Source organism: Schistocerca serialis, chromosome 5 (genome assembly GCF_023864345.2).
Source record: "Schistocerca serialis cubense isolate TAMUIC-IGC-003099 chromosome 5, iqSchSeri2.2, whole genome shotgun sequence".
NCBI classification, from domain to species: Eukaryota; Metazoa; Arthropoda; class Insecta; order Orthoptera; family Acrididae; genus Schistocerca; species Schistocerca serialis.
Window position 1 is genome coordinate 453,515,635 of NC_064642.1, and position 13,769 is coordinate 453,529,403.

Consider the following 13,769-nt stretch of genomic DNA (forward strand, 5'->3'; position numbering starts at 1 on the left):
CGTATGAAATCAGAGAATATTCTTTGTTTTGAGCAACTTCCCCCATCCTTCAATTCACGTTGAGAACATACTTGGGTGAAGTATATTCTCAGACTCACTTTACTCATGCAAACCAGAGAAATTTCTCCAAACTTTTGAGTATAAAGTATATTCTTAGGTTTATTCATATAACCCATTATGTGACCACAGGATAAAATGACTGCCACTTTGTACATATAGCCGTAACAAAGTTATCAGCAGTGAGTGTTGGCCAGAGCTGTAGCACTACAATAGGTATGAATGTGCCTGTGTCCACAGTTTGTCACTATATGCTGGCACAATTTTGTCACTATGTACTGGAATGGACTGAAGCATCTATGATATTGCATTGGCTCCCTTTACCCAGAAACCGCAAATATCTTAGATTGCACTGTCTACATGAAAAAAATTCATGTGCTGATTGGAAGTTTGCAGGTTTTAGTTAGTTATCCTCCCCTACAGCACTGCCCTCATACACATTACAATGTCACTGTACTGTTGAGTGATACAGACCACAAATGCCAATTCATTGTCACCAATGAATGCAAACATAAAATCTTCACTTCCACATACAGGAAAGACTCTGAACAGGACGCACATTGCAATTGGAAAAGGGGAGGGGAGGGGAGGGCAGTTAGAGCACTAGGTGTTTAACTTCCTTCAGATAAGTTCACATGTCATTCCTTAGCAGGACACTGCACAATCATGTATGATGATAAATATAATCCTCTTGAAGAGTAACCAAGCCATCTCTTACAGTGCTTTCACATTCGATCATCATCTTCACCATCAAACATGTTTATGGTAGTGTTGGTTAGCAACTTGTTTGGTTCTTGCAATTCTCCAGCAAGCAATGTCAATATTCTAGGAACTCTTACTCAAACAGCATGGAGAAAGATTCCCTAGAACATACCCTGGACTTCTATTGGTGGACATCCTTCAACACAGACTGACATGTTTTGATCAGAACGCTACTGAAAAATGCCTCTATTAATCTAAATAATATGGCAAAGCAAGAAAAGTAAACACCACTCACAGATTAGGTCTTAGGCCTGCTCTGACTGGCTGGCTGCTGCCTTACAGGGCAGAGTGAGATGCGATCTACGATCGTGGGACTTGTAATCAGCATGTTGTCAACCCCTCCAGCCATTATTGCCACCAGATAAGTCCTGATTATGCCACTTCTTCTTATCTATGCAGCTCCTCATTTGGTACCACAAGGGCTGAGATGTCCCCATACCAGACCTCACTACCTCAGGAAAAGTCTGAAGAGGTACTGGCAATCGTACCCAGGTTCTTCCATGCTGAAGACAGGGACACTAAGCATTCAGCTGAAGGTGGTCAACAAAAATGGCTAAATACAAAATTCTTCTTGTAAAAATGACAAGCTGCTGTTGCTGCCAACTGTCGTATATGCATAGCATCACATCACCATCACCCCTCTTACAATGTCACCACATAGGCATTTAATCACAGAAGCACCCTGTCTATTCTATTAGAAACTCAGCAGGTCTCACGAGGATAAACACAACACACTTATCCCAACAGTGGCAATGCCTGTTTAAGCTTCTCAAGAGGACATTTTGTTTCAATATTTGCCAAAACTTGTTAAAACAGTGGAAATGTTACTGCTACGTATTTAGTGTTAGCCTTCAAATAATGACAAAAATGTAGTAATGAACAGCAGTCTATTTATACAACATATAACAGTGAAGCACTTGGGGTACCACCAATCAGTATTGGGTAATCATCACAAAAGTAAACATGGAATGCAGGATGTCAAGAGGGGAGGAAGGGGGGGGGGGGGGGGGGGGGAGACGGGGGGGAGAGGGGGGGGGGAGACGGGGGGGAGAGAGAGGGAGGGAGAGAGAGGGAGGGAGGGAGGGAGAGAGAGAGAGAGAGAGAGAGAGAGAGAGAGAGAGAGAGAGAGAGAGAGAGAGAGAGAGAGAACAATTTATGTGCAAAAATATGATCTCAGAGTTACTGTTACAACAAAACCAATTTGATTAAAAATGACATACCTTAATAGAATCACCCAAACTACGGCTTCGGCCGTGTGGTTTGAAACGTAACGGTGTACCATGACCATTTTCTCGATTAAACTGTTTCACAAGACGTCGTTTCTGTTGAGACTCTGGCAGTGTCTGAATGTGGGCATAGAGTTGGGCCAGAGCTACCTCAGTAGGATCTCCCACCTGTTTATGAACTTCTGCCGAGCGTTCACGATCGACAAATGAGAACACTGTACTTGCTGTTAAACCATCAGTGCTTACTCTACATACCTGTAAATAGATAAAGATAACTATTTAAGGAACCTTACTTTTCAGTCAAGATAAATGAGATGATGACCTAAGAACACACAGGATACGCGGAACGTCTCATTTAACTTTTTAAATAGTGTGTCATGTATAGATTTTTAGCTTGTGGTGTGTAACAAGAGAAAACAAGTTGTGTCAGAACCACCAATTTTTGGTTTTAACAGCACAGAACTTTCTAAGGCATGATCTTAATGAAGGAAATAACCTTTTGCATTTACCCCTGTCAGTTATGAGCATAGCTACAGCTCAAAGTGAAATATGAATCATATTGAAATCTTCTATTTTTATTAACAAACAACTCCTGTCCCCTGTCCCACGCACATCTACTTAACTCATCTTGCACTCACACCATGTTCCCCACGTCTACCCTTCCTGTGTTCTGGCACCCCATCTCAATCATCGCCCCCATATCACTCTCATGACTGGACATACTACGAATTTACTGGTGCCGGTGCCTGTTGTATTCCTATTCTGTGCACCTGTTTCCTCCTTTCAAGCCATTAGTGACCCTTTCCTCAACCTCCCCACCCTTACCCTCCACACCACCTTTCTTCCCCTCTTCCATTCTACCAGTCAAAACCTGACCCCATTCAAGCTGGAGAACTGCAGTCCCAGCATTGTACATTCAGACAGTGTTATACTGGAGCCAAGGTAGCCCCTGAGGGCCGATAACCTATATAATACCACAGAGGACGAGGTTGTCTATACCCAAGGCGTACCCAAAAGCACCATGGTAAACACCGGCTATTTACATACAAGATAATGGAAAAAGACATGCCAAGCACTACTTCCTGCAGGGGGAGCTCGAGCCATGGCCTGCAGGAAGTATCACTACGCCAAAACCTCATTGGCTGGAGACAGCTATTTAGGGGCTAGAACCAGGCCCGAAGTTCAGCTCACGCCGGATGCCGACCTCGTGTACTGCGACCATTGAAGATTATGTCTTTGTCTCGGAATTGGACTGTTACTCGTGTGTGAGTGTGTTACCAAGAACCTTTGTGGAAACTTGGAAGTGAACTTTTGTTTGCCTCAATTAGTAAAGTTTTTTCATTATTGTTACCTTTCGTTTGTATGTTCAGTCATCAACATTGTGAACTTACATCAATAAAAGTGTTTGTGAAACATTGCGAATTGTCAGTCACAACAGCCGGCACAATGTAACTGTACAGGTTTTGTGAAAACACACAAAGCACAGTCAGTATACCTTCGCACAACTGGGAAATGTCATGCATGTGCCCATTTCTGAACACAGTATGTGATTTAACGCAAATTGTTCCCAGTTTAAATATGGAATATGATTATCACTATCCCACTGGCAATCTATTCTTGACAGTAAGAACTCCACTATAAATCGAACTTCTACAAAAGAATACATCGTATCTTGGATGTTTCCTTTTTTACCCCACGCGTTATTGACTACTATAATGCTTTGTGTCATGGATCAAATAGTAAGGAATAAATTTAAAAAAGGAAGTTTAGCATCAGACCAGATATAGAGGATGTCCCAAGTAAAACTGGTACACCTCATGTACTGGTTAATCACCTCTACACTCCGTTCATCACAAAGATAAACCTGATGTAAACAAACAAAAATGCGCTGATTGGTCAGCAGCCGTAGCACACATACACCAGTGTTGTTACGCTCCTGAAAGTAGGTCCTTATTATATATATCTTACTGCTGTGTTACTGTAAAAGATAATTTATCATCATCTACTGTATTAACAACCATCTACGTTTTTCTTAGTCATGCACTAGCTATGTATTTTGTATTTCCAAAATCGTGTACAGTCGCAGTGTGTGTACTGTTGTGCACTGATTGTCATGCTGTTAATACATAGTGTGAAAATGACCAAGGCTGTTTCTGCCTCCGTCGTGAAACGTGCATGGAACACGATTAAAAAGTGGTGAGAAACAGATTGTTCTGAATGTTTTTAACAATTTACAGACAAGTATCTGTCGCTAGTGATATGGCAGATTGCAGAAGTGACTTCTGAATTTACTGGTATCTCTGTGTCAAGTGTTCTGAGTGTGTCGAAAGAAAACCAGAATACCGGCAAACTTTCCACACCAGGGAAGATGTGGAAACATCAATCATATGTCTTGCAAAAGAGTGATGATTTTGTGAAAAGTGCTGTGCAATCAAAGGTGCACGTATTTTTCCTCAGAAACTAGGCACGAAGCACCCACAATAGATAAGGCACGTAAACTGGTGAATGACAATGATGACTTGCCCAGTTTTAAAAGGACAACTTTTTAAAAACTAATGCGAGGCATTGGTTCCCAGTTTGGGGGGGGGGGAAAGAATAGTATAGTACCAGACAGAGATGATATTTCTTTGTGGAGGAGGCATTATCTTCATGAGATTCATGAATTTAGATGTGAGAAACAATATTTATTACCTTGATGAGACTTGCGTTAATGTGGGACATGTCAGACAAAAAGTATGGGCTGGAAACAGTTACTGATAAGAGGCAATCTTTTGTTGCAGGTCTGTTACAAATGATAAAAAACCCGACGGGAAAATGAATTATTGTGCATATAGGTAACAACTGTGGTTTTGTGGAAGGTGGTGATTTAATTTTTGAATCTAAGAAAACAGGAGACTATCACAAAGAAATTAATGGTGAAGTACTTCTTAAGTAGTTTAGAGATGTTCTGCCCAAATTAGAGCCCTCCAGCATTCTTGTAATGGACAACGCATCTTATCACAGTGTCCATTTCTTTTACAGATCTCAAATAGTGTTGGTCACGGGGAATTTCCTAGCAGGAGACTTTGCTTGAAACATTCCTTTACATTTCTTGATGAAGTGTGTCTTTATGTAACTCTCGACAATGTGTTTTTATGTAACACTCGACAATGTAAATTTTTGTTTTAATGCAAACTCCCCTGTTTCTGTAACAACTCAACAAATATGAGCTTCTCACAATAACTGATGCATGAACACACAGCTGCACTCAACTTTCCGATAAAATGTAACGTAACCACCTTTTGAGACGATGTCCTTCCTTCTCCTTGAAGTTTGTCAGTTTCTTGTCTTAGCCTCTTGCCAGTGAACAGAATTATGACTGTTATTGTACTGGCTTAGCTTATTGACTGTACAGTGTATGACAGGTCAAGTACTGAAAACAATGTACATCAATAATACAATAAGTTCTCAGACTGAACAATGAATACGACCTTCTGTGTTCATAGCTGTTGTATCCAACTTGCTCCGAACTGGCAATGGACTCCTTACTGGCTTGCATTCAGTCATGTAAAAACTTCTCTGATATAACCACTCTGATATAATGTAATTACGTCAATAGATTGATTTAATTCAATGGCCAGATAACATCTTACAGCACCACGAGCCTCGATGTGAAATCTCATCAGTAAACCATTCTTGATTTGCTTTGTCCTTTCTTTGTCTGCTGAAGCAATTGTAGTGTCACCTACATAAATGAGTAGGAAAACTGGAAGTTTCTTACGTTGTTTATAAACACACAGATTTGAATCTGTAGACTGCAATATAATTGATTTTAAGGTTGCATTCAACTTAAAATGGCTCTTCTAAGTTTGTGAACTTTATCACAGAATTTCGGTGTTTGGAGCATGTCATTTGCCTTCTTGACTATATGATTATCTTTCTCTTCATCTTTCATCTTTAGACCAAGAATATGACCAGTGAATTTTTACTGTGTTAATTACACCACTGTGAAATGCAGTGGTGATTTCCAGCTGCAAGACAAGCAATTCAGATTTGACTAACAGAGCCTTGGGTAGCCTAAATGATTTGTCAATTATTGCAAATATTTTCACAAAGTCAACTCCAGGCCAATGATTGAATACTCATGCAACCATTCTCGGTTATCTTCTCAGTGAAGATATATCACTTCTGAATTTATTCCTCAAAACAGTCCTACAGTCAATTACCCTTTAATTTGTTGATTTGTCTACAATGGCCCCAGAGATCACGTTTCAATAACGACCTGATATAATCATATATAGCTTCATAACACTCTCGATGATCTGGTCCACACAATGCATCACTGTCACTGACCTTTGTCGCATTTGCAATGAAGTCAGTATCATGATGGAAATATCAGATAAGTCTTTGGCACAAACTCTTGAGCAGGTGTGATGCTTGAAGAATTATTGTCTTCACAATTTAACAAGTCATTGTAGGGAATGAATTCTTGGCCTGTATTGATTGGAAGTCAGTCTCCTTCAGAGGTTCATTGCCTGATGATGTCTCTGATTCAGTGTTTGTATCATTATTGAAATCTCCTCCAATGGAATTAACGCTGATGCCTTGTCTTTGGTGGTGATGTCATTCAGCTTCATTAAATTTCTTATCAGCTTGTTTGGGCTAGAAACTGATCGAAGGACATCACATTTCAACATGGAATCCTGTTATCTCTTGATACCTATGCACAGTATGAATAGCCAACAAAAATCCCTTCAGCACCAATCACACCTTTTTTTCCCAGTACAACGTCCTTTTGACCAAATGTATGAATCAGAATGATGGAAATCCATCAGACAATCTTTGTATCCACAGTATCAAGGGTGGGCATAAATTGGTAATTAGATCCTTCTACTGTACACCAGACTCATATCCTGATGTAATCAAAAACTTAGAGAGAGAATCTCAATTCACTTGTACGTAAGTTCTCCAATTGTTTTGTAATCATAGATGAAGAATTTAATCATCCAATTAACTGAGAAAATTACATTTTTGTTAGTGCTGGGCATGATAAGATATGCTATGAAACAGTACTAAATGTCTTCTCTGGAAACTATCTAGAACAGATAGTTCAGAACCCCATTCATGATGGAAATATATTAGATCTAATGACAGACCTGATCTCTTTGAGGATGTCCACAGTGAAATTGGTACTAAGTGACCATGATGTGGTTGTAACAACAATGATTACCAAAGTACAACAAGCAACTAAAACAAGCAGAAAGATAAATATTTTCAGTAAACTATATAAAAAATCAGTAGCATCGTATCTGAATGAGGAACATGAAACCTTTAGCACATTGCAGGAGCATGTGGAGGAATTATGGCTCCAGTTTAAGAGGACAGTTGACCATGCAGTGGATAGATAAGCCCAGTAGAGCAGTTCATAAAGGGAGGGAACTTCGATAGTATACAGTCACTGTAAAGACACTTCTCAAGAAACAGTGATAACTGCATATTTGACATAAAAATAATGCATATGGCTAGAGAGAGAGAGAGATGTTGAATGAAACACATTTCCCTGTAAAGAGAGCAATGGTGAACCCTTTAATGAATACTGTAGCACAATATTGTCAAATGATCTCCCCCAAAGGCCAAAGAAATAAAGAAATTCTGGTCATGTGTACAGACTGTTATTGGCACCAAAGTTAGTGTCCAGTATGTCGCAAATGAGACAGGAACTGAAATTGAGGGTAGTAAAGCAAACGCTGAAATACTTAACTCCATTTTCAAATGCTCCTTTACAAAGGGAAACCCAGGAGAACTGCCCCAGTTTCATTCTCCTACCATTGAAAAGATGACTGAAATCAGTATTAGTGTCAGCAGTGTTGAAAACCAGATGAAATCATTAAATCTAAACAAAGCTCCACCCGATCAAAACTCTATATATTCTAAACCAGTATTTCAGCTGAGATAGCCCCTCTTCAGTCTATAATCTACCATAGATTGCTCGTACAGAAAACTGTGCCCAGTAGTTGGAAGAAAGCACAGGTCACAACAGTTTACAAGATGGCTAGTAGAATCTTTGCCAATGAAATGTGATTGGTTCAGAGTTCTGGCACATATAAAGAGTTTTTCAGCATTATGCAGTTGGTGCCACTACCTTCGCTTATGATACATATGTTACCTTCAGCTATTACTGGCGTGGCATTTGTCTGCAAGCATTAAATTCGCCTGCGTTTCTGTTGTGTGAATTTTCGATAATTGCACATGTGTGATGTGCAACCACTGACTATGCACTAACTAATATTGAAACCACCAAACTAGAGAGAGGGCTCATTCACAGAGGAACAACACTGAGTTTGAGTCTTTGCAACTTGCACACTTAGTTTCTTCTTGAAAAACTCTTATCTTCTTTGTGTCCCCTCTAATTACAAAAGCTGCATTTGTATGATGATTTTTTCCTTTCTTGTTTTAATTTTGATTTTTGTTCCAATGTGTCACTGTCACTCATAGCACTTCTTGACTTGTTCATGAAACATTGATCCACTTTAATAAACATTATGGCACACTCATTTTCACTGCCTTTCTGAATTTTTGCGTTTTTCTTCCAACATTTTTACTTTTAAAATCTCGACATCTGGTAGACTGTCATGGGCTTCAAAAGGTGTAGACATCTTGAAGATTGTAGTGCAGAATTATTGACAACTGATCACCCTTTGCTTGTAACTTGTCAAGAACACTGAAGAATTCAGTGCTATATTGTGTCACATCATAGCTATGTTGCATTTTGTAAAGAGTGAGGCATTTGAGTGGTGTTGCTTCGCAAGCAAGTCCTTTGGACTCCTAGATTTAAGCCACACCTGATGTGATACGCAGTTCCCTACTTGTTTCAGCTCAATGGGACTGATGGATAAAAATCATGCATGCTTTTCCTTTTCCGTCTGCTGCTGACCATGCTTCGTATGCAGCTTCTGCAGCAGCCAGCACTTCACCTCCACCAGTCACTACAGGTTGCTATAGGTCGATAGGCAGAAACTGCCAAATTGTCCAGTCTTTTGCCAACAACTGCATCTATATTAACACTGCAAAACATCCCATAGTACCAGTCATTACGGTTTCTTCTCGTTCTGTTTGTATATGGCACAAAGGAAGAATGATTGATTGAATGCCTCTGTGTATGCTGTAGGTATTCTAATATTGTTCTCATGATATGTATGAGGTTGTAGTAGGTTCATGGAGCCAACATTTAAAACTGCTCCTTGAAACTGCATTAGCAGACTTTCTCAGGAGAGTTTACGTGTATTTTCAAGAGACTACCAGTTCAGTTTATTCAGCATCACTGCAACACTCTCCCATGTGTCAGACAAGCCTGTCACCATTCGTGCTGCCCTTTTCTGTATATGTTCAATATCCCCTGTTAGTCCTATTTGGTACAGGTCTCACACACTTGAGTGATATTCTAGAATGAGATGCACAACTGATTTTTAAGTAAATTCCTTTGGAGATTGAGTGCACTTCCTCAATATTCTAGTAATCAACCAAGGCTACCACCTGCCTTACCCATGACCAAGCCTATGTTGTTATTCCGTTTCATCTCCCTACAAAGGGTTACATCCAGATATTTGTACAAGTTGGCTGATTCCAACTGACTCACTGGTATTATAGCCATAGAATATTTTTTTGCGACATGCACAATTTTACATTTCTAAACATTTAGAGCAAGTTGCCAATCTCTGCACCACTTTGAAATCTTATAAAGATCTGACTGAATATTTATGCAGTCTCATTGATTCAGCACTTCATTACAGACAACTGCATCATCTGCAAACAGCCTGAGGTTACTATTAATATTATCTGCAAAGTCATTAATATACAACATGAACAAGAGTCCCAACACGCTTCCCTGGGGCACACCTGAAGTTACTTTTACATCTAATGATGACTCTCCATCCAAGGTAACACACTGCGACCTCTCTGCCATAAAGTAGTCAATCCAGTCACAGATTTCAGTTGATACACCATATGATCAAAATTTTTACAAGCGTAGGTGTAAAATTATAAAGAATGTAGCAACCAGTCGCAGAAACATAATTTATTTATCTTGTTACAAATCAATTTTGACTGATATCAGTCATCATCAGTGCATTTTTCTAACCGATACATGCCATAAGTAGAAGTACTGTCCTTGGAAGATTTCTATCATGAAGCCAAAGACAGTACTTCTACTTATGGCATGTATCATTTAGAATAATGTACCAATGATGGCTGATATCAGTCGAAATATACTTGCAACAAGATAGATAAATTACGTTTCCGCGACTGGTTGCTACATTCTTTATAATTTTATATTCCATGGCCGCTGCACAGAAAGGGAACCTTATGGAGCCCAACATTCAAAAGTGTAGGTGTGGTACTGAGTCAAATGCTTTCCAGAAATCAATAAATGCTGCATCAATGGAACTCCAAAAAAGGATGTGCACAAATTTGAATTTGCTGACTGGAACATTTTCACTTAACCACAATTCCAGCTAATCCTATTTAGACAATCAATTCTCTACTGAACTTAATAAGCCAACAGAAATAATGTACATAACTCCCAAAAGTTGAGAGCCTTGAGTTCTCGAAAAATGGTTCAAATGGCTCTGAGCACTATGGGACTTAACTTCTGAGGTCATCAGTTCCCTACAACTTAGAACTACTTAAACCTAACTAACCTAAGGACATCACACACATCCATGCCCGAGGCAGGATTCGAACCTGCGACCGTAGGGGTCGCGCGGTTCCAGACTGTAGCGCCTAGAACCGCTCGGCCATTCCAGCCGGCCTTGAGTTCTCTTCTTTAGTACATATTTACTAAAATAATAAACTGAAACAGTAATAATAAAAGTTTTTGATAACTTATGTACAAAATTTGTTCATTCAGACATTGGAGCACTTTGATACAACTGTGAAAAAAGATTAAGGAAAATGATATTTGTCGAACCTTCGGTGTTATTCTTGATTTATTATGCTCAATCCAGAAAGCACGAACATCTGTAGCCAATTTTGGTGGAATATTGAACAAGTTCTTTTCCTGCTTGATCATGAAAGCAATTACACCACACATTTTCTGAGAATTGTCATGCAAAGCTTCTGGTGTCAGCTATAATAACAAACAACATGGAGTTAGATATTTTCACAATGACAACAGGCTGATCATTTACATGATTGTCTTACATTAGCCTTAATCCATTATTATTATTATTATTATTTTGAGTTTTGTGTACAGTGATTTATAAACAAGAATGTTCAATAACACACACACACACACACACACACACACACACACACACACACACACACACACACAATATATTACATTTTCAAAAATTATTCCTTGGAGTATCTACATACGCATCGATATTCTCCAAAGCATCTTATGGAATGTAGAGAAAGTCATCATGTACCATCGTCACTTCCTCAGTTCCAACACCAGGCATGAGTAGCATGCAGAAAGAATGACTTTTGTTAATCCTCCGCATGAGCTTCAATCTCCTGTATTTTATCCTCATAATCTTTTTGTGGGAGAAAGCAAAAGACTGGGCAACTCTTTCAGGAATGTGCACTCTCGGAATTGTGACAAACTTCTCCACACTGTACGACACCTCTCTTGTCGCAACTGGCACTGGACTTACTAAGCAAACCAGAAATGAAAAGCAATACTCTATTTGAATAAAGCTTCTTTATTCTCTCTATTAATTTTACCTGGTAAGGGCAATGTACTCGGCAACAATATTCAAGTGCCAGTTGAATGAGTTTTGTAAGTTCTCTCACAGGTGGACTATACTTATTGAGGATTCCTGCAATGAATCGGTCTGGCCTCTGTCTTTCCCATTTTTGTATCTGAAGATTTCTATCAGTTAAGAATGGCGTACTGTGTTCTGTTTGCAACAAACTCTTCAATCCAACTACAAAGCTAGTCTGATATCCTGTACACCTGCATTTGGCTCATCGGGTGACAGAGTAAACCTGTATTGAGTGCTTTCCACAAGTCAAGGAAATAGAGCCCTGCAAACATGTGGTTTATCCACATGGTCTGCACATGCCTGCTGTTTGAGAGAGCACAAATACACTTCGAGAATGTTGGCGGAACTTGACGAATATGACTGATGCTTCCTTGCCTAACAACATAAGCGAGTGAGCATTTGGATGCAGCCATGCGGATGTCACATACTTCCCCACAACCACGTGAATATCACGGGCTCACAGTAACTTCCACATCGGCCATGCATTTGCAGTGTGCAATGCATTTTGTTCACCACCAGAGTTGGACAACATTTCTTCAAATGATGACTGACACATACAGGTTCAAAATCAATATTCGTTACTCACGAATAACGAATAAAAATATTTACTGAAAACATTATTCACTTACATGCCATCTGTGAATGTAAGACATTGTGAAAATTAAATAAATTTGAAATCAAATGAGATTTATTGTTCCAATTCTTTGCCATTTATTAGATGTACTTTATGTTGCTTTTAAATGAGTTTTCAAAACAACTCTCTTTTTCAAACATCTCACCAGAAAGTTTATTTCATTTTCAAAGATTTGTCATTACGACGCACTAGAGAAAATATGTTTTACTCATGTAAAGAGGATATCAGTATGATACATTTCCTGAAATTTTCTTTATTTCAGGACAGCGGTACAAGACTTTCAAATCACAATACCTTCATCAAAAACTGAGAAATCATCAATTCTGCTGTAATCTTTTTGCAAAATTAGTTGTAATTCAATCTTAGCTCCTCCACGCACATCACGTTTAAAATAAAATTATCTTTTTATGATGCATTATCATTTGAAACTAGTGGCCTAATTCTTTCTTTTTTTTTTTATATATGTATGTGGTCTGTCGTAGGCCTCCCTTGGTCACAGGTAGCAATGCAGGTGAACTATTTATTTTTAAATCGTGGATGATAAGCAATTACTGCAGTTTGTGTAGATAGTTGGAAAAAGTATTTCCACTGTCTCTTGGCACTTTCTCAATCAGAAACATTGCCAGTGTGCTGCAATATTATGAACACACATAGTGGACCAAAAAACTGTTCCTATTCTAACGGAAAGCTTACTCAGAGTTAATCCTAAAATATTTTCGAATGACCCAGGATGTTCAGCAGCATTTCATAAAAGTATTACGAGACTTTACATTAAATGTTTGTCAATGCTAGTCATTAGTAACCACCAAGTTCGTGCTTGGTTTGCTCATTTTGTAGCATCATAAACATGAGCGAATTACATAATTATATCAAGCAGACACCCACAACCAATAGTATTAACAACCTAAGGAAGGTGCTGCAGATTAAGAGTTTTTGTCAGCTGCATACTCACCTTTGGCGCCTTAATTAGCGTATTCATGCACATTAGTATGGGAAGGGAGAAGGTACCAACAGGTGCAGAGACAGTTGAATTGGACTCTGTAAGTAATGTAACTGCTAAGGTCATCCGCCCATTAATATTTTCATGTTGCACTTGTAAAGCAAGTAAAGCTCAACCTGAAGGTTGACCTTAACACTGTAGTGCTCTACTAGGCATAGTGGTGTGCCCTTTATGTTCTCCCACGTATGAACTGCCTAATATAGCCAGTTGGAGTCGGACTTACATTTCATCATGCACTCCGAAACATAGTGCAACTTGAATTGGAATTTATGTCATTGTTAGGGGTGGAAGAAGTGATAAGTAACAGATAAAATTGTAGGACCAACAGGGGATTGAACCCCAAA

The 13,769-nt window shown here is 39.0% G+C and overlaps 1 protein-coding gene across 3 annotated transcripts in view; it reads right to left on the reverse strand.

Annotated features, from left to right (window-relative positions):
- LOC126481294 (rho GTPase-activating protein 19) overlaps positions 1 to 13,769 on the reverse strand; it is a 137,204-nt gene that overhangs the window by 42,702 nt on the left and 80,733 nt on the right. For all 3 annotated transcript variants that reach the window (XM_050104939.1, XM_050104940.1, XM_050104938.1), the window contains exons 6-7: positions 10,990 to 11,148; positions 2,040 to 2,300 (exon numbers count right to left, since the gene is read on the reverse strand). In XM_050104939.1, the coding sequence (XP_049960896.1) occupies positions 2,040 to 2,300; positions 10,990 to 11,148 (420 nt within the window). The remainder of the gene's footprint in view (positions 1 to 2,039; positions 2,301 to 10,989; positions 11,149 to 13,769) is intronic.